Source organism: Olea europaea, chromosome 4 (assembly GCF_002742605.1).
Source record: "Olea europaea var. sylvestris chromosome 4, O_europaea_v1, whole genome shotgun sequence".
NCBI lineage: Eukaryota > Viridiplantae > Streptophyta > Magnoliopsida > Lamiales > Oleaceae > Olea > Olea europaea.
The window spans coordinates 3,335,991-3,361,706 of record NC_036240.1 but is presented as its reverse complement, the minus strand read 5'-3'; the positions used below and the strand labels follow the sequence as shown (position 1 = coordinate 3,361,706).

Below are 25,716 nucleotides of genomic sequence, written 5' to 3'. Positions count from 1 at the left end.
CTTCTGTCTTTGAAGTTCCGTGCGTGTCCACGGTTTCAACTCTTCCATAAAGGTGAAGAGCTTATCATTTTTCGACATATCTCGAATATTCAGCATATACCCTGAGAAGGATTTCACATACTCCCTGATAGAGCTCGTGTGTTTCAGGTCTCGAAGTGCCCGTCGAGCCTGATACTCAACATTTTTCGAGAAAAACTGCGATCTGATTGCTTCCTTGAGGAGATTCCAAGAATCAATTCGAATCCTGTGGGCCTGAATGTCAGCATATTTGGTTCGCCACCATAGTTTTGCATTTCCACCCAGATACATGGTAGCTGTGATTACCTTTCTAGCTTCGTCTTCGATCGAAGCTGCTAGAAAGTACTGTTCCATATCAAACAAGAAGTTTTCAACTTCTTTTGCATCACGTGCCCCTCCGTAGGTACTCGGTTCAGGAATTCTGAGCCTAGGAGCATACTCGAGTACGGGAGCTTACCCATTGTCCACCGCACGTTGGAGTACCCGCAATTGAGCTCTCAACGCTTCCATTTCATCATGCAGATTAGGAATGATTGCAGCAGCTTCAACCATTGCTGCGCAAGCTCTTTGACTTTCATCCAATTGGATGTGTAATCCACGAATCTCAAATTCGGCCATCTCGACTTTTTCCTCAAGACCTTCCATAGCATAGCACAACATAGTAGTTGTCTCATCAAGCGCATCCACGCGCTATTTTGTAGTACCTTTCTTTTGAGGCTCTACCACTTCAGTGGTGTGAGATGTAATTGGATCCATAGCTTTCTTATTGAGGGTCGTGAGCCGCAGCTCTGATACCAACTTTCACAGGGTGCCTTTCTTCTTGGCACAGAAAGGGACACCGTACGACAGTAGTCTGCTCCGCTAGACTACCTTCCGCCTTTTCTTGGTCGCGTCGGGACGAAAGAAAATTTGATTGCAATTTTGTAGAAAGCTTATAATAGCGAATTTGAATACATTGAAAGTAAATTGAACATTGATTGATGAAAACTGAACATTACAATTGATGAAAGAAGAAAATTACAAATGCTGGTGCAGGGGGCGGACACCAGTGAACTTGAAAGATTTTTGAGTGACTAATACCCCCTATAATAGCATTTTGAACAAAAACCTAAGTGACAGGAGTAGACGTTTAAAAGATGAGGAATCATACTAAACGTTTACTAATATCAGAGCTATTTTACAACTGAAATAACTGTTACAATGAAAAGAAAATTACAACTCAAATTTGAAGTAATATTTACAATGTGCAGTCGAAATTGGGCAAACTACGGCTGCGATAGTGTCAAGGGGCTAAGTAAAACTGCAATCCTTGACACATAATCACGTAAGGAGGACTGGAGAAGCAACTGGTGACTGCAGTACAGTAGAAGACGTAATACTGTAAGTCTGCAATGTTGAAATTCAAGTTGTTGAAGTTGGGTTTCTTAAAAAAAAAAAAAAAGGGGCTCCAAGTTTTTATTGGGCCCCCTAATATGCTGGGCCTGAAGCAGAGGCCTCTTGGGCCTCTCCTCAGGTCCGGCTCTGACTATAATCTTAACTTTGATCAGTCGAGTGCAGAGGCCATGGAAACTGAAGTATCAAATTTTGAGTCTTCTACTACGAGATCAAAATGTTCTTAGTCTTCCACCATGAGATCAAAAAATTCCAAACAAAATCTGATGATCAAGAGACCATTTTAGCTTAGAAATACTTGGTCATCTTTGGACTTAAAGGCCCATATTTGTATTTTTTGTCCTTGAAATAACCCAAAATATTCGAAACGACCAAATGGACTGCATGCGTTTTGATATCTGTATATGTGGTGTGAAAGCACAAAATTAGATACCTTGATAGTCCATGCTGCAAAAGATGAGTGTTCGCCCTTGGTCTATGTGGATTAGGGCCACAGCTAATGCATGAAACTCTCGATAGTTGCAACATCGAAATTAGAAGTTGGTATTGGGGCATTGAGATCACTGAAGCATTAGTGATGCAACCGAGAAAGAACCCCCTTAAAGATGGGAAATTCTCTCGATAAAGATGATTCAGGAGCATTGGCACCTAAAGTGAAATGGGAGATGACTTAGGTACTTAAATTCACAGGTTGTGGGGAAGAAACAAAAAGCACACAGGACTGATTTGCCACCATCCAAGTATGCAAAAGTGCATGGTTATAAGGTTATCTAAATCTTTGTAAAACTGAATTGATAAGGAGCTATAGAACTCAGTTCTCGGGATGAATTCTTATGGGCATTGGCCTGTATTCTCAACTTTTATCTCATAAAGCAACTTAATTTGTGACTTTCAACTGCCAATAATTGAATTCCTTTGACATGCGATCTTTTAAGTTAAGTATATGACATACTGAGAAATTTTGGTTGAAAATGAAGTAACCTTTTTTGCTCCATCCATACATTTGTTATAAGACATCATTTGGGTATTCTGTATGTACATCCAGCCGCTGAGGAATCCATTTAGAAAACGTGGGACAAGTTTGGCTTGCAACGGAAGTGGAATTGAGAAAATGCAGCTAAAAAATGGACACAAAAGATTTACGTGGTTCACCCAATTTATTCTACGTCCACGGGCAAGTATAGGAGGATTTCATTATAGTGGGAAAATTACAATAACTTCTCTCAAAATAAAAGAAGATAACAATAATTAATCCCTCTCTTGTAATTGGAGAAACTAAGTAGAAAATAAACACTTCGAGAGAAATTTTTTCTCTCTCTCTCTCTCTCTTTCTCCACCTCCCTTTTTTTTCCCTCTACCTTTCTCTTCCTCTCTACCTCTCTTTGCTTGTGTGTGTGTGTGTGTTTTTTTTTCTTCAACTTTATCTCTATTTATAATAGGAGATTTTCACCTACCTCACACATGTGCAAGGCCACCTTACTCTTTTTTCTCAAATGGTCACCTACCTCGTTGCAAAGGATCGCCTACTATATAGAGACTAGCTCTTGGCATGCGCGATACGCGTAGCGTACTATTTAAATATGTGTTGATCATTTTATAAATACTATATAAGACCATTAACATATTGGATCACCCAAGCTACCAATAAAATATAATAATAACAAGAAGAGTATTAATTCCAAAAAATAGGTCACACATTGTAATAAAAGAACAAATATCCAGCAGAGTAGAATAACAATATGTAATGAATCATGTTCAAGAAATTGAAAAAAAATAACACAAAAGGACATACATGTACCTAAGGAACTGCTCCTTGATATCTAACACTTGGTTCATGATCTGCCTTTGTTTACTTCTTAAGTGCATTAAGTCTCATCCAAAAATCACAAGGCAATCTCAAGAATTAAAAGTATATGGTCTTCCTCAAAAAGATTGCAGTAAGAACAGAAAATTACAGCGAAATCAATATGCAAATTAAAACAATAAAAACCAGAAATAGTTTTAAAATCACAAAGCTACATTTTTGTCAAAGTGTGCACAGTAAATAATCCTAGCTTATATCACCATGTCATTTGCAGAGTAATATATAGTGATGGCTTAAGGAAGTACTGTTGAGTTCAAAGATAGCTCTCTCATTGCTAAGATGAAGAAATCAAGGTGAAGACCAGAAACTCCATCTACCCACACGCACTTGTTGTTTGTTTCTCACAATCTTAAAACAATATGTGAACGTAAAATTATGTTTCATATATGTAAGTAAAGAAAGATACAAGTTAGAAAGAAATGAAGTTAAAGATGGGCACACAATTTTTCGATGTCCATCATGATTAGCTGCCAATGTTACTTGAAAGACAAGATTACGGATTACCCATACTTGAAATTTCCAGTTTAGAAACATCGTGGTCATCTGTTACTTCTACAACTGAATGGTCGAATATTGAAACGTTAAATGTAGAATTTTTGGTGTATTCAAACACAATAATATAATCATCTTGTAAATTATGATGGTCAAAAAAATGTTCCCATCCAGTAGCAAGACATATGTTATCATCAACTCTTTCTAGTTGTGTGCTAGCAATGATTCCATAATAGCCAATTAATCGTATTGTATCACTAAGTCCAAGTCCTGAGCGACGTACAAAAGATCTAGTATGCGACTATATAAGAAGACTATAAATCTTACATTGAAATATATTCTAGTTTAAATATAGTTTTAATAATTTTTAATAAATGTCAAAGAATGAATCACTGTAACGCTCACCAAACGAACGTTATGTCCCAATGAAGGTGTGATTTAATAAAGATTATTGAACTATGAACTGAAGATTTGAAAAGAAAAGATTGTCCTCCAAGCAACACTTTATGACGGACGATAGCTACTAAGATTGATAAGAATTGACTTCAACAGAATTGATTTTACGTGAAACGAATTCATCGTCATTCAAACACGAGTTCAAACATTTTAACAATTGTTTTGTTCAATTATTGATCTATATTCTCAAGTATCCAATATAGAAAATTGAAAGAAAATTTTGAAAAGTGAAATAAAAGATATAGAACAAATCGCAACCTTTACGTAAGCAAGTATAAAGACATACCTGTAAATTGAATTGAAAAAGACTACAACTTCAAATTAAATTATTGAATTAAACAAAATGAAATTGTTATCTTAAAGAAATCATATTAAAAAATATATATATAAGAATGCTTCCTACATTAGTATCTGCGTAATTTTAAAATCCATGTCATATTAAATATATACAATGCGCAATATCTTCAAGAAATCAAAGGAAGTATACTAAAATTCTTATATGAAAAAAATATAACAGAAGGAAACAAAAATCCTTTGTAAGTATTTTTAAAAAAATCTCAATAACTTACAAACAATGGTAAGAACAAAAATAGATAAGGAAAAAATAGTAAACTAAATAAAAAAGAAATAATTTATTTATGAATGAATAAAGTGAAAATTAATATAGATAATTTATAAAGTAATTTGTTTTTGGAAAATAAAATCTAATTTTAGCATGTAAAAATCTGAGAATAGTGAAAAAAAATTAGATAATTACCAAAGAAAAGTAAACAAAAATGTAGAGTACTTGTCAATTAGAAGAAAAGAAAGTGAGTGCACTGATAAACTATAGGAAAAAATAGTACAATCCTGTAACCTACCTTCCATGCTTATATAACATAACATCCATGTGAAAGACTTAAAAAACGTTAAATCATTTCTCAATCCTTCATGTACCGACTTTAGCATATTCTCATATCAACAAAAACAATACATCCAGCAAAAAAATAGAATAGAAAGAAAAAGTTCTAAGGATCCAAATGAAGAACTAAAAGATCTTCATTTTTATTGGGGCCAAAAATATTGAACAAATATTAAAAAAAAAAAAAAAAAAACCACCAGATCAAGATATTGAAAAAAGAAAAAGAGAAGTGGGAGATTTTTTATTTTTTTTTATCCAATAATAAAAATGTTAGTAGATCAATTATAAAAATTTACAAAGTCCACATTCATAGTTCTCAACTCATAAAGAATGGAAACAAACAGAAGCTTTACACCAAGAATCACCCAAAATAAAATTTCATAGACAAGGTAGTGTCATAGAGATGAAGATGTCAGCTGGAATTTCTAGTCATAGAAAACGTCCATATTCTGATATTCAGGTTTCTCAACCCACAACCAAAAAATTAGGTAAAAAATAAAATCATTTGAAGAAAATCACTTCAAACAAACAATGAACAAAGAATTTTTTTTTTCCAGTTACTTTTTGAATATAAACTGAAACCAATCAACCTGTTCCGTTTATCTAAACTCTTTTAAATAATATAAAAAAAATTATATGCATTCTGTTTAATTAGAAATCTAAATTCATGTTTATTCAACGTACTACTAATAAGTCAATCTGTCTAAAGAATAGTCTCCCCATCAACCAATAGGTTTTTTTATCTATCGGCCTACAATCTATGTCCTTTTAACCGCTGCAATTTTTTCAATTAATTCTCCTTAAACTTGCATGAAGAACACACAAAACACGTAAAACAACACCATTTTATACAGCTTCCAAGATGGTATTTTATTGGACAATGTGAATAGGGTTGCATTGGATTCGCTCTTATAAGTTTATAAGGATATCCAAACATACAAAACACTATTCCAATTCTAATCTACCAAAGAACATTATTACCAAGGGTAGGGAGGAGGACTTAAACAAGTTTAATAGTGGAACATATACTCACCAAATAAATTTGACCATACCTTGAAGAATAAATTCCTCCTATCGTTAGAATTTTTTGAAAGGTAACTATCTCGGTTTCATATATAAATTTCTATAGAATCTTTGAAAAAGACTTTCCTTCTTAAGAAAGAAAAGACTTACTATCTTTGGGATCTGATCCTACACCGCTGCTCAAGACTTTAGTGGATCGACTCTATTACATAAGTTGATTCCTAAACGATCAATTTGAAGCTTGGATAGTACATTGATTTTTTCAAAAGCACAACAGCAATCTCATGTTTCATTTTTTAAATCTCCCTAAGTAAAACAAGTTAACATACCTCAGGTGTCAATTTTTGCTAAATACGATTTTTCTAGAAATAAATTTATTTCAAACAACACTGCATGAACGATTAAATATAAGCTACACGGAAGAATTTAAAAAAACAAATATCAAGGACAAAAAATAAAATCTAGATGTTAGTTCCTGAACATGAGAAAAAAAAAAGCAGATCTTAATATAATGGAACGGATCAAAAATCAAGAATATACAACTCATCAATCTACAAAAGACACAATTTATTTGAAAGAATTCATTAAAAAGTAAAATAAAAACAAACTAAACAAAAATTGGAAGAAAAAAGAAGTAAAAAACTCGACAGAGAAATGACAGCCGTGGCTTATAGTTCAAAAGTATACAAACACCCTTTGAAACCGCAATTCATTCTCTCAAAAGAAATCAATTCCTGAACGTAAGGCAAAAAAATCAATATTAGATTTTTATACAGAGAAATAAATAAAAATCGAGAGCATATGACTCATTATTAGTCTACAAAAGACACAATTTATTCTAATGATAAAGAAAACAGACAAAGCAAAACCTCGAAGAAGGTAAAAGCAAAAACTCAAAGAATACAGCATATAGAATCAGCAAATGTACCTACAATCTTTGATGATTTAAGAAAGATCCAAGATAAGAAGGGAAATCACCAAAGAAGAGAAGCGAGATGAGCAACGACACCAGGGTTTGAGAGAGAGAAAAATGACCTTATGGTGAACTTTTGGGATATTAATACGCCATAAAAACGACGTCGTTTTCTTCACAAAATGACCGATACAACGTCGTTTTCTTCACAAAATGACCGATACAACGTCGTTTTGTACCATGGAATCTGTTGGACTTCAACACTGAACTCGAGGCACCAAAAGAGTTTCCATCCAAAGTGAGAATGGACAACTTATGTCATTGTTTTCGGTATCTAGTTCTTCAAGCATCCTACTATTGTCCAATGTGTGCGGTAATATTCCGTTCAATTGATTCCCATTTAAGTCCGACGTCGTTTTCTTCACAAAATGACCGATACAACGTCGTTTTGTACCATGGAATCTGTTGGACTTCAACACTGAACTCGAGGCACCAAAAGAGTTTCCATCCAAAGTGAGAATGGACAACTTATGTCATTGTTTTCGGTATCTAGTTCTTCAAGCATCCTACTATTGTCCAATGTGTGCGGTAATATTCCGTTCAATTGATTCCCATTTAAGTCCAAATGAAATTGATACGTTGCAAATCACGTTTCAATTAATTTTTCTTACTTAACTTAAATGTGTCGTTTTAAATAGTATTATAGCAAGTATCCCGCAGAAGATTGATATTTCCCTCATAGGATTGATTCAATTATGTCAATTGCGCATTAAAAAGTAAAATTAATAATAATAGACGAAATAGTTTAAATTGGGGGGTTTGGTTTGTTGAATTAAGGAAAGCGATAAATTTAAACTAGAAAAAAGCTTGAAATTTGAAATAAACAAAGTGGTTCTTGATTGAATGTGATTGGGGGATATTTCGTCACCACGAGAATGATTTTCATGTCAATTATCACAATAGATTTTCGTTCTCAAGATTAACAACAATTCGAGAATAATTACAAGCTCAATTATTTCAATCTCTTCTTACACGTTAGTTGAATAAAACAAGCTCTTTACTCAACCCTATTCATTAAACAATATAGAATAAGTTCTCTAAATGTAATTTAACAAACGTATTACGACAAAAGAGATGAATTGAATTAAGGGTAAACTCGCAAGCTTGATTTACTAACTTAAGTGTTAATCCACATACATTCAATTGAAAATTCTTCATAATCTATCGAAATGTAATTGCTACTAGGTTTTAGAATCAATAGCTATTACGTACTACTAATTCCAAAATAGCATTCATCGAAACAACTTAATCATTTAGTTGTGCACCTAAATAATCAAGAAGAGCAAAATAAACATTTAACACAATGGATTAAATACATTAATCAAGAGAATTATAAAGCATAAATTAATTGAAAATCATAATTCGGATTTGAAATAATCCCCAATCACAAAATATAATTAGTTACCTATGAAATATTCATAAATAACTAACAATTTCTTACAAAATATTGATGGAAAAGGTGAAAAGAAAAACTTATTGATAAAGAGAGAAATGGTAGAACGTCCTTCAATATCAATGGGTCATCTTCTCCAAGCTAATGCACCATCTCCATGTTCTAATCTTCCCCAAAATGTCTAGGAAAATATAGGTGAAAGGAAAAGGAAAAAGAAAGAAAACAAGAGACAAGAAGAAGAAGAACCGATTGCTCCCCAAAAGTTCCAAAAATGAGAAGTCTTGTGTTTGGTTGAATGTTTTAAATTAAAACCTAAAGAAAATTTCAGCATTGGTCCCTGAGATTTTGAAAACAATTAAGAACTTCCTGGGTGGTGCTCAGGCGCCGGAGGCGCCATAGTTTCTATTTTCTATTCGAGTTGGGCGTCGCAGCGCCTAGCTCGCTGAATTTATATATATATATATATATTCTCTTTCAACGTTTTCATGCTTCCTTTATATTTTTCGTCTTTTCTCGCATAAATACCTTCTAATCATCGTTCAAAGTCGGATTTTCACCTACACAATAAAAATAACTAAATTAAGTAATAAATCGCTAATGAAACTCACAAATATTTAAGTTTAATGGCCCAAAATAGTGCAAAAACCCGCACTTATCACACCCCCAAACTTAAATCTTTGTTAGTCCTCAATTAAAGCTATACAAACAAGCATACAAACACGTAAATTAAAGCCAAACAATAATACTATAATAACAAACACTCCAAATGTTAGATATTTTACCACTTTGCTTCAAGCCTTATATTATGAAACTAACTTGTGAAATGTTTACACAATGCTACAACAAATACTCTTTAACTTATACCATGCTTGACTTATGTGTGAGTGTGGTCATTCCAATTCATCGCAATGCATAAATTGGTGATTTTCCCGACCCTTAATGGTCAAATTTTCCTTTCTCACTCGTGGGATGCACACTCCCCCAAATTTGATATTTTCACTCTACCCCAAGGTGTAAAAAACTTAAGGTTGCCCTCAAATCACTCAATCTTTCCCTTTCAAATTTTGTTGGGTTAAACCGATAAAATAGATCATCTAGTCATGTATTAATTCGCCAAAAATTTTAAGTGCTTAGACCACAAACTTATGTTAATCAATTCTTCAACAAAATCCATCAATTTTTCAACAAAATCACCCCTAGATGCTTATAGTATCCCTTTTATTTTTCTTCATTTTTCCAATGTAGGTAGTTCTCGCTTTGGTCCCTAAGGGTAGCCTTCTTCATTCGTAGATCGTCTCCTACACATTGGTGATGCATAGAGCCAGATTACTCAATGTCGACTCATACTCCTTAGGGCAGGCAACTTTTTCCTACAGTTATATTTTTTTTTCTTTTTTTTTTTATTATGAAATATCAATAGATGGAAAACAACATCTAACTTTCATTTGAAGTCTAAGAACATTCCACAAAATCAATCACTGAGTCGAGAATCAATACAATTCTAAATAATTTCTTTCATCGGTTCAACTACCCCCAAACTTATCCTTTCATTGGTAGGGTAATTGAAGAATTTCTAATAGCATGGTCATTTAAGTTCGTTAACAACCTACAAGTGCAACCAACAAGTGCGTGTGATGAATCTCATGACCCAAATGCTCAATAAAGAGTCAATCATGAAATAAGTGGATGAAAAAAAAAAACACTTAACATTCATGTTCTCAATTCATAAATCAATGCAATGCAATACTCAAAATGCAATTGGCAAAACTATCAAACAACACAAACAAGCATAAAAACAAGTGTTCAACATGAATTTTTAAGTTCTTAGCACGAAAAAAATTAGCACAAACCACAAAATTCCACAAAAAATTTAGCACATATTACCTCACCCCCTAACTTAAATTGCACATTGTTCTCAATATAAAAGTAAACAAAAATAAAAAGCACAAGAGGTTCAAATACTCCCCTAATGGTGTTGACGGTGATGACTGTGATGATGGTTAGGGACCATTGGCGACAAAAGTTCACAAAAACAAAAATAAGTGTCCTCTCTCATACTTCTTCGATTGGGTCCTCCAATAGCATTTTCTTCATGTTTTGTGGTACAAGGTTCAAAATATGACTTTAATCAATGCTCATTCATCTTAAACTCTTTTTCAATCTGAAGGCTTTTGATTTCTACTGCACCATGAGGAAAGATATTAGTAACAACAAAAGGGCCAATCCATCGAGAACGTAATTTACCTGGAAATAACTTGAGGTACGAGTGGAAAAGAAGAACTTTTTGGCCAACAACAAAAGCCTTTCTTGAAATCATTTTATCATGGTACGTCTTAGTTTTTTTCTTATAAATTCTTGAACTTTCATAGGTGTCATTTTGATTTTCCTCAAGTTTATTGAGTTGAAGCTTTCTTTGATCACCTGCTGCACCTAAGTTCATGTTGCATTGCTTAACTACCCAAAGTGCCTTGTGTTCAAGTTCAACTGGGAGATGACAAGGCATACCATAAACTAACCGGTAAGGGGACATGTTAATCGGTGTTTTGTATGCTGTCCTATAAGCCCAGAGTGCATCATTGAGGCGGAGACTCCAATCCTTTCTATTGGGATTCATAGTTTTTTGAGGATGAATTTGACCTCTCGGTTAGGCATTTCGACTTGCCCACTAGTTTGTGGATGGTAAGCTGTAGCCACTTTATGGGTGATGTTGTATCTTTTCAATAGGGCCCAAAAGGAACGATTGTAAAAATGTAGTCCTCCATCGCTAATAATAGCTCTTGGTGTTCCAAACCTTGCAAAAATGTTGGATTTAACAAAATCTACAACCACTTTAGAATCATTAGTTTGAGTGGCCTTTGCTTCTATCCATTTTGACACATAATCAACGACAATAATGATGTAAAGGTTACCATAAGATGAAGGGAAAGGTCCCATGAAATCAATGCCCCAAACATAAAAAATTTCAACAAAAAGTATGGGTGTTTGTGGCATTTCATTTCGGACTCCCAACGTACCTGCTCTTTGACATTGATCACAAGATTTGCAAAAAAGGAATGCATCTTTGAATAGGGTGGACCAATATAATCCACTTTCAAGCACCTTGAGAGCAGTTATCTTTGCTCCAAAATGTCCACCACATGCATAGGAGTGACAAAAGGTAAGTATTGAATGAAATTCATTTTCATGCACACACCTTCTTATCAATTGATTCGGATAGTGTTTTCACAAGTACGACTCATCCCACACAAAATACTTGGCTATCGCCTTGAGTTTTTGCCTTTGAGCGGTGGTCAAGTCACTTGAAATTTTCTTAGTGACTAAATAGTTCACTATATTCGCAAACCAAAGAGATGTGTCATTGATGAGAAGCAATTGTTCATCGAGGAAGCTTTCTTGCAATGGGAGAGTTTCTCTCTCATGGATAAGGCAATTGAGGTGGTCGGTCACATAATTTTCACTCCCATTTTTGTCTTTAATCTCAAGGTCGAACTCTTATAAGAGGAGTATCTATCAAATGAGCCTTGACTTTGCCTCTTTCTTGGTAAGCAAGTACCTAAGAGCTGCATGATCAGAAAAGACAGTTACTTTAGTGCCAATAGGATATGAACAAAATTTCTCTAAGGCAAAAATAATTGCTAAAAGCTCTTTTTCAGTAGTAGAGTAATTGAGTTGGGCATCATTCAAAGTTCTTAATGCATAACATATGACATGAGGTGTCTTTCCAACTCGTTGCCCTAAAACGGCTCCCAATACAAGTCACTTGCATCACACATCAACTCAAATGGCTTGCTCCAATCTGGTGGTTGAATAATGGGTGTCGATGTCAAAGTTCCTTCAAGCTCTCGAATGCCTTTTTACAATCTTCATCAAAATGAAATGGTACTTCCTTTTGCAACAGCCTGCATAATGGTCTTGCACATTTGGAAATCCTTGATAAACCTTTGATAAAATCCTACATGTCCAAGAAAAGAACGAAGCTTCCTTACACTTGTTGGAAGAAGTAAAGAGTGAATTAAATCAATTTTAGATTTATCAACTTCTATCCCCTTGGAATAAATGACATGGCCTAACACTATGTCTTGATCAATCATAAAATGACATTTTTCCCAATTAAGTACTAGGTTAGCATCCATATATTTTTTAAACACAAATGTGAGATTTTCCAGTTAGGTATTACCATAAACACTAAAATCATCCATAAAGACCCAAATGATGCTTTCAATATAATCCGAGAATATACTTATCATGCTCTTTGAAAGGTTGCTGGAGAATTGCAAAGGCCGAAGGGCATGCGCCGATAAGCAAAGTTTCCAAACGGGCAAGTGAATGTTGTTTTCTCTTGGTCCTCCGGAGCAATTACAATTTGGTTATAACCTGAATAACCATCAAGAAAACAATAATGAGAATGATCTGCTAACCTTTCCAACATTTGATCAATAAAGAGTAAAGGAAAGTGATCTTTTCGGGTTGTACAATTAAGTCTTCTATAATCACTACAAACCCTCCAACCCGTTTGGACCTGAGTTGGTACGAGCTCATTCTCTTCATTCGTCACCATTGTGATTTCAGACTTTTTTGGAACAATTTGGACCGGGCTTACCCACTTGCTATCGGAGATGGGAAAGATGACATCAACGTCTAGCAATTTCAAAATTTCTTTCTTCACCACCTCCATCATGGGAGGATTCAAGAGACATTGTGCTTCTTTTGATGACTTTGCTCCATCTTCGAGAAATATACGGTGCATGCACATAGAAGGGCTTATCTCCTTGATATCGACTATTGTCCAACTAATAGCTATTTTGTGTTCCTTGAGCACACAGATAAGCCTATCTTCTTGAAGTGTTGTGAGATTCTTTGCAATGATCACTGGTAGTGTTTTCCCTCTCCCAAATATACATACTTCAAATGCTCGAGAAGAGGTTTGAGTTCCAAAGTGGAGGCCTGCATCACCGAAGCTAAAAGTTTCTCTTTAGATATTGGAAGAGTGATATAGGAGAGATCATACCTTGGTGGAATACTTGGTGATGACTCAAATGATGTCATGGTTTCAACCACATCCTTGCACACTTGTGAATTCTTGCTCAACCCGGTAAGATTGTTAGCATCAATGCTTTTAATCAAAGTGGTATCCAATGCATCTTCATTTGATAATTCAAAAACTTTTTTACTAATAAATCTATTATATCAATTGAAATACAAGCGTGAACATCACTAGGATACCTCATTGCTTCAAAGATGTTGAAGTGAATAATCTCACCATCAAACTCCATTGTCAATGTACCGTCATGCACATCTATCTTTGTACACGCAATCTTCATAAATGGTCTTCCCAAGAGCAACGGTGGTGACAAAGATGTTGGTTCATCTTGCATGTCAAGAACGTAGAAATCTATCGGAAAAATCAATTGATTTACGTGCACCAAAACATCGTTCAACACACCCTTTGGGAATATATTAGATCTATCAGCAAGTTGAATAATAACACCGATTTCTTTAAGTGATCCTAGCTTTAAGGAAGCATAAATGAAATATGGCATGACATTCATAGATGCTCCTAAATCTAGCATTGCCTTTTCAAACCTAGTGTTACCAATACTACAAAGAATGGTAAAACTTCCAGGGTCTTTACATTTTGGCGAAAGTTTCTTTTGCAAGACCGCTTAGACATTTTTCCCTACACTTACAAGTCCTTGAAGAAGTTTGCATAACGAGGCACTTGATAAATTGCATCCAAAAGTGGTATGTTCACTTGAACCTTGCAAAAAGTCTCCAAGATTTCTTTCTCATGTTCACCCTTTTTAGACTTTGCAAACCTGCCAGGAAATGGAGGGGAGGAAACATAAGTAAGAATAGAACTTTTAGATTCTATCTTAGATCCTGCCGCTGGAGTTGTAGCTTCATCTTTTTCACATGCTAAGTTCTTCTCTTGCGTTGACTCCTCAACTTCATCCTTCTTTTTCCTTGGTGTCTCTTCCAAAATTTTTTCACTTCTTAATGTCATGGCACTAGCATTTTCTCTAGGGTTGATTGCTTGAGAAGGAAATTTTCCCGATCCTTGAGCCTCCAATTTACCCACCGTGTTGGCCAATTGGCTCACTTGTGTCTCCAAATTCTTAATTGAGGTCTTTGTCTGTTGTTGAAATTGTATTGTATTAGAAGCCAATGACTTAACCATATCCTCAAGAGACATCTCTGAATTTTGAGATAGAGTTTGTTGACGAGGTTGAGGGTGTTGTGGTTGCCTTTGTTGATTGAACTCCGGGGGATGATTAAATTGTGATTGTGGAGCTTTGAATGATTTTCTCCATAACTGAGATTAGAATGATCTCTAAATCTAGGATTATAAGTGTTACCATATAGATCATTTCTCTGGCTCTGTTGCATTGGAAATCCCCCAATGGCATTCGCTTGCTGTGAGGCTCCTTCTTGTAGTGTCGGGCATGCCTCAGTAGGATGTCCCACAATAGAACAAATCCCGCACACTTTTGCTTGTTGCATTGTCCCAAGTGCCATTTGTTGCACAAGCGATGTAAGACTGGCTAATTGTCATTCAATTTGAGAGGTTGCTCCTACCTCACTTGCTTGTTTAACCGGTGCTGCTTCTCTACTACCAAATTGTTGTGAGTTTGTGGCCATGTTGGCTATCAAATCCCTAGCAACTATTGGTGTTTTATCCATTAAAGCTCCTCCACTGGCCGCATCAATGATACTTCTCTCCATCCGGAGCAATCCTTCATAGAAGTATTGTAGAAGTAATTGCTCACTAATTTGGTGGTTTTGGCAACTAGCACATAGCCTTTTGAATCTCTCCCAATATTCATAGAGATTTTTCCCTTGAGATTGTCGAATGCTACATATTTCTTTTCTGATGTTTATCGCCTTTGAAGCTAGGAAATACCTCTTCAAGAAGAGTTTTTACATTTCATTCCAGGTCGTGATAAGACCGACCGACAAATAATAGAGCCATTCTTTAGCAGTAACCGCAAGAGAGAAAGGAATGCTCACAATTTCACTTGCTCTTTCGATATACCCACCGGTTTCATACTTGAGCAAACCACATGAAACTCTTTCAAATGCTTATTTGGATCCTCTCCGGCAAATCCAAGAAATGTGGGGAGTAGATGAATCATTCCGAATTGTTGAACAAAAGTTGGAGCTGCAAGTTCCTTTAAGGATTCAATGCTCAATCGCCTTAGATGTCTAGTTGGAGAAATGTCTTCTCCACTTTTCGATGTGTCGGCCTCTTTTCTTGATCTTAGGTTATAGTGTGTTATAGGCTTTTTGCTCATTCACAACCTAAATGAAAAAGAATACAAAAATAAATAGAAAAACAACAAAAACAAAAAGATTGCAATTAACAAATTGATAGAACAATCCCCGGTGAAAGGGTGCCAAAATTGATATGTGGCGAATCACGTTCCAATTAATTTTCCTTACTTAACTTAAATGTTTTGTCTTAAATAGTGTTATGGCAAGTAAATGTCATTGCCTGCAGAGGATTGATTCAATTATGTCAACTGTGTACTAAAAATAAAATTAATAATAATACACGAAATAGATTAAATGGGGGGGTTTGTTGAACTAAGGAAAGCGATAAATTTAAACTAGAAAAGACTTGAAATCTGAAATAAACAAAGTGATTCTTGATTGAATGCGAGAAAATGTGATTGAGGGATATTTCGTCACCACGAGACTGATTTTCATGTCAATTATCACAATAGATTTTCGTTCTCAAGATTAACAACAATTCGAGAATAATTACAAGCTCAATTACATCAATCTCTTCTTACACGTTAGTCGAATAAAACAAGCTATTTACTCAACCATATTCATTAAACAACCTAGAAAAGCTTTTTAGATTTAATTTAACAAACATATTACTACAAAAGAGATGAATTGAATTTAGGGTAAACTCCCGAGCTCAGTTTACTAATTTAAGTGTTAATCCACATACATTCAATTGAAAATTCTTCATAATCTATTGAAATGTAATTGCTATTAGGTTTTAGAATCAATAGCCATTACGCACTACTAATCTCAAAATAGCGTTTATCGAAACAATTTAATCATTTAGTTGTACATCTAAACAATCAAGAAGAACAAAATAAACATTTAACACAATAAATTAAACACATTAATTAAGAGGATTCTAAACAATCAAGAAGAACAAAATAAACATTTAACACAATAAATTAAACACATTAATTAAGAGGATTATAAAGCATAAATTAATTGAAAATTACAACTCGGATTTAAAATAATCCCCAATCACAAGATAATTAGTTATTCATGAAATATTCACAAATAACTAACAATTTCTTACAAAATATTGATGAAAAAAGTGAAAAGAAAAACTTATTGATAAAGAGAGAAATGAAAATCCTTCAATATCAATGGGTCATCTTCTCCAAATTAATGCACCATCTCTAAAATGTCTAGGAAAATATAGGTGAAAAAAAAAAGGAAAAAGAAAGAAAACAAGAGACAAGAAGAAGAAGAACCGGCTGCTCCCCTAAAGTTCCAAGAATGAGAAGTCTTGTGTTTGGTTGAATGTTTTAAACTAAAACCTAAAGAAAATTGCAGCATTGATCCCTGAGATTTTGAAAACAATTAAAAACAGCCTGGGCGCCACAGTTTCTGTTTTCTGTTCGTGTTGGGCGCCGCGATGCCCAGCTCGTTGAGTTTTTTATTTTTGATTAGAAACATTATCTTTTAACGTTTTCATGCTTCATTTATTTTTTTCGTCTTTTCTCGCATAGTATCTTCTAATCATTGTTCAAAGTCAGGTTTTCACCTACACAATAAAAATAACTAAATTAAACAATAAATCGCTAATGAAACTAACAAATATCTAAGTTTAATGGCCCGGAATAGTGCAAAAACTCGCACTTATCAGAAACAATTCACGTCCCATTGTAAATATTTTAGGAATTGTGTCATGAAAGTGATTCTTCTTCAAAGTCAAGATCTTCAATCCTTTTCTAAGTTTAGATATGGTTTTAGTCAATTGTCCACTCAGCCAATTTGAACTGAGATCCAGAAAACTCAGGGCCTGCTCGAGAGTTTCAAGATGATGGTTATAAGCATTTTTTAAAGTACTGATTTTGGGCATTTATGAGTGGATCAATTTTGGGTGGTTTTTAGTAGCAGTTTTTAAAACATTCCAACCCATACTTGAGAGTTCATTATCCAGCAGTTTTGAAAGATGTATTAAAAAATAAAATTACATATATACCCATGTTATATGAATGCAATATTCTATAGTTAGTATATTCTTCTTTCAGTTTACTTCTTTTTAACCCGTGTTAAATTGATTTCATTATCATCCAGGAAAATATAGGCTAACTAATTTTGCTTTATATTTTCTTATTTTCCAGAAAGTTCGACCTTCTATTTTCATCTTGAATTTAATATAAAGAAAAATGAATCTAATCTAAACTATTTCTGGACTTCACTTTTTGGACTTTTCATATGATAGCATGCCAAAGAATGTCCTTAAATGATCCATGCATATCTTCTTAGAGTCAAAGAAGCTGTCGAAAGCAAGAAATAGTTCAAAACCAGCAGAAGAGGATGTAGTTACAACGAGAAGTTCAAAGCAAAGTAAAAGTTCGTCAGCTCTCACTCAGACGAAAGGTTGGATAGAAAATTTCAATTTATTTGATTTATTTTAAAAATGATTTCCATAATTAAAACTGAAAAGCTCAATGAAGGGGTTTCAATTTCCTTAGGATCACTCCCCAGCATTTTTGCCCCGTTTCTTTCACAAATTTGACGTTCTTGTTCTGAACACGGGATAACGGTGGTATAAGTTTTGATTTTGGAAGAACTGATGTATAAGGTTTTTTTGGTATAGGTTATGGTAGATTTGGTAATAATTGTTTTATAGAGGGTAAACTTAGGGGAGAAGTTAAGAAATGACCAAAATTATACTACACCGATTTTGGGTTCAAAACAACTCCCAAGCATCGAATTTTTCAGCACTTCACAAATGGTGCCACCCAAAATCAGTCAAATTGGCGAAAAAACTCCCAAACAGACTCAGGGACTTCAAATCTCCAACCTCAGTTGGAACTTTTCGTTTAAGATTGTGGGAGGAAATAACAAGGTATTTGAGATTTGTCAACTAACCAAATTCAAATTGGACTTCCCTGTAGATATAATTGTTTTGAATCAACAATGCTAATAATTGTGTCCAATTTGTAAAATAAGGAGGGATGAGACCACAAAGACTGTTGTCGGAGATAAGAGAGTACGATAACCCGATCAAATTGGTCAAGGATTAAGGCAATGATTTACTTAATTGATTCCCAACTAAAGCCAAGTAGGTTGTTGATGATAGAAATTTGATCAACGAATTCTTCTTGCATAACCATGGTTTTTACTTACTAAACTCTGATTTTTTATACTCAAATAGCTAGGTAAAATCATCTGCCAAAATGGCTTAACTCTTGAAAGTTGTCTTTTGGTTATGGATGGCAGTTTTTTGGTATCCTTTCGGTAGATTGAAAATTTTGAATTTCTTAAAGTATGTACTATGTAAATACTGATTGTTGGAAATTACAGTTATTTAGAAAGAAATATGGAATTAAAACAATTAAAAGAAACAAAGTCACTTGTGATGAAGATTAATTAATTCAATTAAACCTATGTCAATCAATTTTAATCAAGATAAAAAAACAATAAAGTAATGAATAAAGAACATTGAAGATGATCACAGAGGAAAAGTCCCAATCAAGAAAAAACCTCCGTACACTGCTAGTTTTTAGTTGACTTTGACCACCTAACTTGTGAATTACCAAGGAACTCATTCGGTTGTGCATGCCCATATTTCCTAGAATTTACAATTATTTCAGACATTACTAATCCTTAGTTCTCTGACCACCTAACTTCTAAATCATCGAGAAACTCCTTCGGTTGTACACTCTCGTACTTCCCAGAACTTTGGGCCACTTTTCTTTCTACTAGATCACCACGTACGAACTCTTTTCATTCCAAAGTGCTAAAACTCCAAGAGCTTCTTCCCAAGTTTCAGAAAAAGGTAGAATTTTTTTTTGGGTGTTTGATCAAGGACCTTCTTGTGTTTTTATCTTTGTTTGAGGCAAAAGGAATTGGAATATGGATTTGGAATTCAAAATATGTTCTATTGACTTAATCCAAGGCTCAACTAATGATAAACAAAGTTTGGGATGAATGCATGAATATTATGTTGAAACTAAGAATCAAAGGAATGTGTTTATGATCTTCAATAATAAGATCTCTAAGGTAACATAATGATTCAACACAGCTTGGGACATAAATGGGGCTATATATTTATAATGGAAGTGTTTGGAATGAAATGAATAGTAAAATATGTGTTTGTTGCAAATTGGAAATCTGGAAAACGCACCGTGAAAGCCCAAGAATGATTAATCAAGAGGGGGTAAATTGATTTTTAAAACTTTTTCGAAAATTAATTCTAGATTTAAACCAATATGATAGTAAATAAGACAATTAAACAAATATTCACAAAGATGAAAATAAGTAAAGACTAAAAATGTAAATTCAAATAATAAACACAATATAAAAGCGATGCGTAGAAAGGAGAAATGAAGCAAACGATATAATTGTGGAGGTTCGATCTAAAACAATGATCTATGTCCTCTGTTACCAAGATCTCCAGCACGAGTAAGACATTTTCATTATGTTGATTGACTTATAGTGCAATTCAACCCTTTACAATGCTTTCGGTGACTTACAAACAAAGAGTACCGATCGTTATACAATAATGATCTTTACACGACCTTAGCATTACCTACACTATTGAGCTTTACAGGACCTCAATATGACCCATACGGTGACTTACAACAAGGAGCACCGATTCTTATATAATATTGATCTTTATGGGACTTCAACACGACCCACACTTTATCAAAGAGATTTTACAATGAAATCTTTTCTTGATAAATAATACAAAATAAATTAAGTACTAAGAGAAGCTAACACTTCAATAAATAGCAATAAATAATAGTTCAAGTGTTAGGTGAAAAAATTTGATGAATATGATAATTAAAAGTTATATTCAATCAATTAAAGTGTTTCTAAAAGAAGATGAAGAAAGAATATATGCAATGCAAGTTCAAAAAATCTTCTCGAGAAATATCTCTTTTAAATTTTGATGAATGATTGTAATAAATTAAGTTCCAAGAGATAAATGAGAAACTTTGATGAATATGATAATTTTACAAATTTGATTCAATCATTTAAAGTTCTCAATATTAAGAGGTAATAAGATTTAAGCAATATAAGTGCAAAGATCTTCTTCAAGAATATATTTCTCTTTTAAAATTGATATAAATAAGTTAAGCACAAAGAAGGATGAAAAACTTTGGCGAGAGAAATGATTCAAGAAGTTTGATTCAATAATTCATAGTTTTGATATATAGAAGTGGAAGAAATAATACAATGTAAGTTCAAAAATTTTCTTCAAAAATATGTCTCTTCTACGAATGATTGAAATAATTTAAGTACAAAAAGAGAGATGAAAAACTTTGATGATGATGATGATGATTATGGGGTTTGAATCAATCGAAGTTTTTAATATAAAGAAACAAATGAAATGAATGTAAAGGAAAGCTCAAAGAATTCTCAAAACAAAAGTATCTCACTTTGATGCTCACGAAAATCTTATAAAGAATGAAAAGAGTAGAGATATTTATAGAGTTCAAAAACGTAAAAATAAAAAAATAAAAAAATAAAAACTCTATATTTGAGGATGATTCATCTGGTCGATCGCATTTTGTTCAGACGACCAATATAACCATTTGTATAGTAAAAATCAAAGGTCAGAACGGTCAAATTTTGGACCAGTGGAGGGGGTCCGATCGACCGCCTCTCTGGGCGGTTGACCACCCCGACAGTGTGATTTTTTTACATCTTGGCTCCATTTGTTTCAATTCAGAGTTTTGAAATGCATGGACTTTTGAAAAGTATTTTTAACTAACTTTTCAAGATAAAAATGTTTTTAAAATCCATATATCATTTTTATATTTGATCAAAACGTTGCATTCGAATAACTTTAAATGTACAAAAATTGTTTTTAATGTATAGAAAATTTTTGAGCATCACTATTCGTTGTCAAATGTCAAAGTGTGAGTACCTTTATATTTTGCCTAAGAAATCAAGTTTTTGCTCGAAATTTGGCTCTTAGACTTCTTGTCTTGATCTTTCTTTGATGTCGTCTTTCAGGCACTTGATCTTGATTTAGTTTAGCATTTATCTTTTAAGCTATCGCCTCGAATGATTTGACTTAAATGCTTCGCTTCCACTTTGATCTTCATTTCAAGTCCAATATATAATGCTTGATTAATTTTAACATTGAACTATCATCACTCAAAAATAAATTGTTAGAAACAATATTAATCTTGTTTATTATGATCAAAATATTGAGAATGAAGTCGATCATACATCAACAGACTATTACTTGAGCTAAACTCTCGCAATAAGTGGGTGGTTGGTCCATCGCTCGAGCGCTTGAGTAGCACTAAACGAGCGGCAAGCTTGCTGTTTTGAAAGCTAGAGTGCTAGGCGCAATGAAAGCAAGCATCGGTAAGTCCTTCTTTGAATCAATTTCTTGAAGTCGGAATCTTGATCTTCTTTTTGGATTTCTTTGACCTTTTCTTGGACTCTATCATCCCCAAATTATTTTGACGTAAACTTGGACTCAATAAATCTTATTTTGACTTTGATTACAACTCAATAATCTCGTAATACAATTCAATTACGACATGATTTTGACTAAGAAAATTATTAGTTACAATTTTGGAAATTTTTAGTTTTGCTAATTACAAAATTTGATTCTAACAATCTCCCTGGTCGGCATTTCGTGACAAAATCCAAGTTTAAATAGCCTAACTACCCAAGACTCAATTTCCAAACTTTAACTGGTAACTTGTTTCCTAAAACACATGGAAACAACAATACAATGTGAAAAGTAAGAGGAAACTGACAATTAAAAATATTAACTAAGTTAAACAAAACAACACGTGTAACACCATAAAATACTTATGTGTAATTAATAACTTAGGAATAACATATAGAAAGTTAATATCAATATTAACAAAACATAAAACACAATATCAATATTAAAATTTCAAGAATTACATAAAAAAATGCTATGACTCCCCCTAAACCAAATATCATAAAAAATAAAAAAACATTAACTTCTTCCCCTAATTTATATACTACCCAACTCTCCTGAAATAAATACTTTCTCTCCCTTTTTTCACTAATAACAAAGGAAAATGTAATCATGAATGACTTGGAGAGGAATGAGTTAACAAAAATGCATGCGTAAAATTATGCAAAACATGTGACGGGAGGGAAAAAAATCTTACTTTTGAGATAACTATTTTTTATGAATTTTTAAATATAGAATCAGTTTGAGCCCCATTTTTGGCTAAAAATGCATTTGAAATAGTAAATTGATGGAAAATGTGTGGTTAAAAATGAAAAAAAAAATAGATTCACATGTAATATTATTTAATTGGAGAATGTGTAATTAAAAAGAACTAAGAAAAAAAGTATTTTGAAAATATTGGAAATCAAACAAGGCGTAATATCATGAACAGTTAATTTGCTTACTTTTACAAGTATAATTCATAAAAAGTAAACTTTTTCACATGAACTTATTTTAAACATGTTGGAGCAAATGATATAAGCTAAACATATGTGAAAAGTGTCATTAATCTCAAGTAAGCAAGTCTCAAAATCTTATATAAGTGAAAAAGGACATCCAAAGACATCACTAGTGAATATATTTTTCAAATTATGAAAGTCAAACACAATGCTACTAGAACCTTTTAAATTTCTTTTCCCCTATTTTGTGAGCACATATTTATATTTTTTTTCTTTTATTTTTTAAATCGTATGTGCAGACCGTTCTTTATTAAAGTTTCTACGTGACCCTTATAATGAGTTTTTAGGCCGTTGACTCCAAAGATAGTTGGCTTATAGGGCACTAACTGTTAAGCTACCCCACATATTTAATTACTTGAGTCATATATGCTAAAAAGAAAAGTCTAAGATTGTCTCACAATAATTTTTTTTTTTTTTTTTGAAGCTCAATAGCAAATTTTCTTTTAAAGGGAATACACTAGAACTTAGGCCAACTAGTTTAAAGGTCATTTAATATTTAAAGTTAATCCACCATACAAGTGATCGTCATCTTAAATCTCACATACATAGTCAACATCCACTCAAAGAGCTTAATGTGTGCAGTGTAATTTGAACATGATGTAATCTATACCAAGTACTTCAATTAAGTTTTTTAAAAAAATTAATAGAAACTTTATTTACTATTCATAAATAATACCAGTATTCGATCACAAAAAAACATGTCCAATAATATTAATCATTAAAAATTATTTTTTCCTATTTGTAATTTTTTTTTCAAAAATATAGTTTTCCAAAATAATAAATAAAATTTAAAACAAACAAGGAAAAAGTTTAGAGTGCATGCATGAATATATAGATATCATGAATAATGCTAATGTATGTACCTAACTCCTACTTAATGAGGCATAGAAACGCTCTTACCATGAAGAGCAACACTAAATATCGCAATTATCATGGCTTTGATTGATGAGTTCACTCTTTTTGACCCAAATCTTCCTAGATGAAGATGTAATCTTAATCAATTGAGTCATCAACTCAGTCAAGTGACTTACTTGATTAGTCAAGAATCTGACATGAGTAGTTAGATCTTATTTGTTTTTTATAGTTAAGGGCTTACAACATCTAAGTCTTTTATGACCTAAAACTCCACAATTGTAATGTGTGGAGATAAACTTAGGACCAGCTTTAAGTTGACTAACCCTATGTTGTACAGATACTCTAGGTCTAGAGACTACTCGCTTAGACTTTTCAAAGACATGAGGTAACTTGGTTTTAGAAGTTGAAGAAATGTAGTTATTTGGTTTGTTCAATCCTACCATATTATTAATCTTCTTAAAACCACTAGTAAAGGATTGAAGTTGGGCACTAGTATCACTAGTAAGAGTCTTTACCTTAACTTTCTATGGACTCTATCTACCCTTAACTCATTCAACCTACTAGTAGACTCCTTAAATTTGTCTTTTAGACTTTCATTTTCTAATTCAAGTTTATGCAATTTCTTAAAGGCTGAGCTATTCAACTTTTTCAATCTAAGAGACTCCTCAAATAGTTTATCAAACACCTCAAAAATGTCATGCTCATCTTCTAAACTTTCATGTGAATTATCAGATTCTCCATTTCCTCACGTGACTCACTACTAACCACAGACGTGAATGTCACATATTCCTACCCTTATCAGGATTGGAATTCTCACTTTGATTATTGGAGCTAGAATTGTCATTAGTGAGAGTAGCATTACATAGGATTTTCTTATAACTTTGTACTCAGATTTAACATAACCAAAATCCTAGCACTCATGATACCTCACAGACCTTTTCCAGGAATCGCTAGCATCACTCCTATATCTTTATCCTTCCTAGAAGTACTAGATTTATCTTTATTTTTATAAAGAGATCTTTTACTATTCCTAAGGAATTTCTTAAATTTCCTATCAATGTAGGCAAGCTCCACATCCTTTCGTTTGTCCACATTAGTGGTGTCACTACTTGCTTCCTTAATAGTTTTGATGGCGAAAACTTTGTCTTTCTTTGACTAAGATAGGCTAAATTCATAGGTTTTAGAGGGATTCTACGAGTTTTTCAATCTTAATTGTATCTAGATCCTTACTTTCCTCAACAAGGGTAATCTTAAGTTTAAATCTCTAAGGTAGTTATCCCATAAATTTCCTCACAATCTTAGCCTTCAGGATTTTCTCATCTAGGTTGAATTTAGAATTTACCATATAATTCAACTTAACATAGAAATCGTCAAAAGATTCATCAACCTTCATTCTAATTTCTTTAAACCTAGATGTTAACACCTACATTTTAGAGTTTTTAACGATTTTAGTTCCTTTATATATAATTTCTAAGATGTCCCAAGCTTCTTTTACAGTTACACTGTTGGACCCGGAAAGATTGTAATGAATGAGATTAATAACGGGGTATGAAGTAATGAAGATCGCAACGAGAAACAAGATTTAAAAGTAAAGAAATTAACAAAGACAGTTAATCGCAGAAGCATGACGTTTTATTAATCGACAATATGAAGAGAACTACAAGAACTCA

The 25,716-nt window shown here is 33.2% G+C and overlaps 1 protein-coding gene and 1 long non-coding RNA gene across 2 annotated transcripts; both read right to left on the bottom strand.

Annotated features, from left to right (window-relative positions):
* Positions 1-6,628: 6,628 nt before the first annotated feature.
* On the bottom strand, positions 6,629-7,175 carry LOC111394044. The gene is made up of 2 exons (XR_002702540.1): positions 7,075-7,175; positions 6,629-6,880 (listed from the first exon to the last, which is right to left on the bottom strand). It is a non-coding gene; the product is annotated as an uncharacterized LOC111394044 (long non-coding RNA).
* A 3,465-nt stretch (positions 7,176-10,640) lies between these two features.
* Positions 10,641-11,126, bottom strand: LOC111392460. The gene has a single exon (XM_023017812.1). It carries the CDS (start codon positions 11,124-11,126, stop codon positions 10,641-10,643), a length of 486 nt encoding a protein of 161 aa, XP_022873580.1.
* Between the last annotated feature and the right edge of the window lie 14,590 nt (positions 11,127-25,716).

Excerpts from the sequence above, each read along its gene's own strand:
- LOC111392460 (XM_023017812.1), bottom strand. The coding sequence starts at position 11,126 with ATGAATCCCAATAGAAAGGATTGGAGTCTCCGCCTCAATGATGCACTC.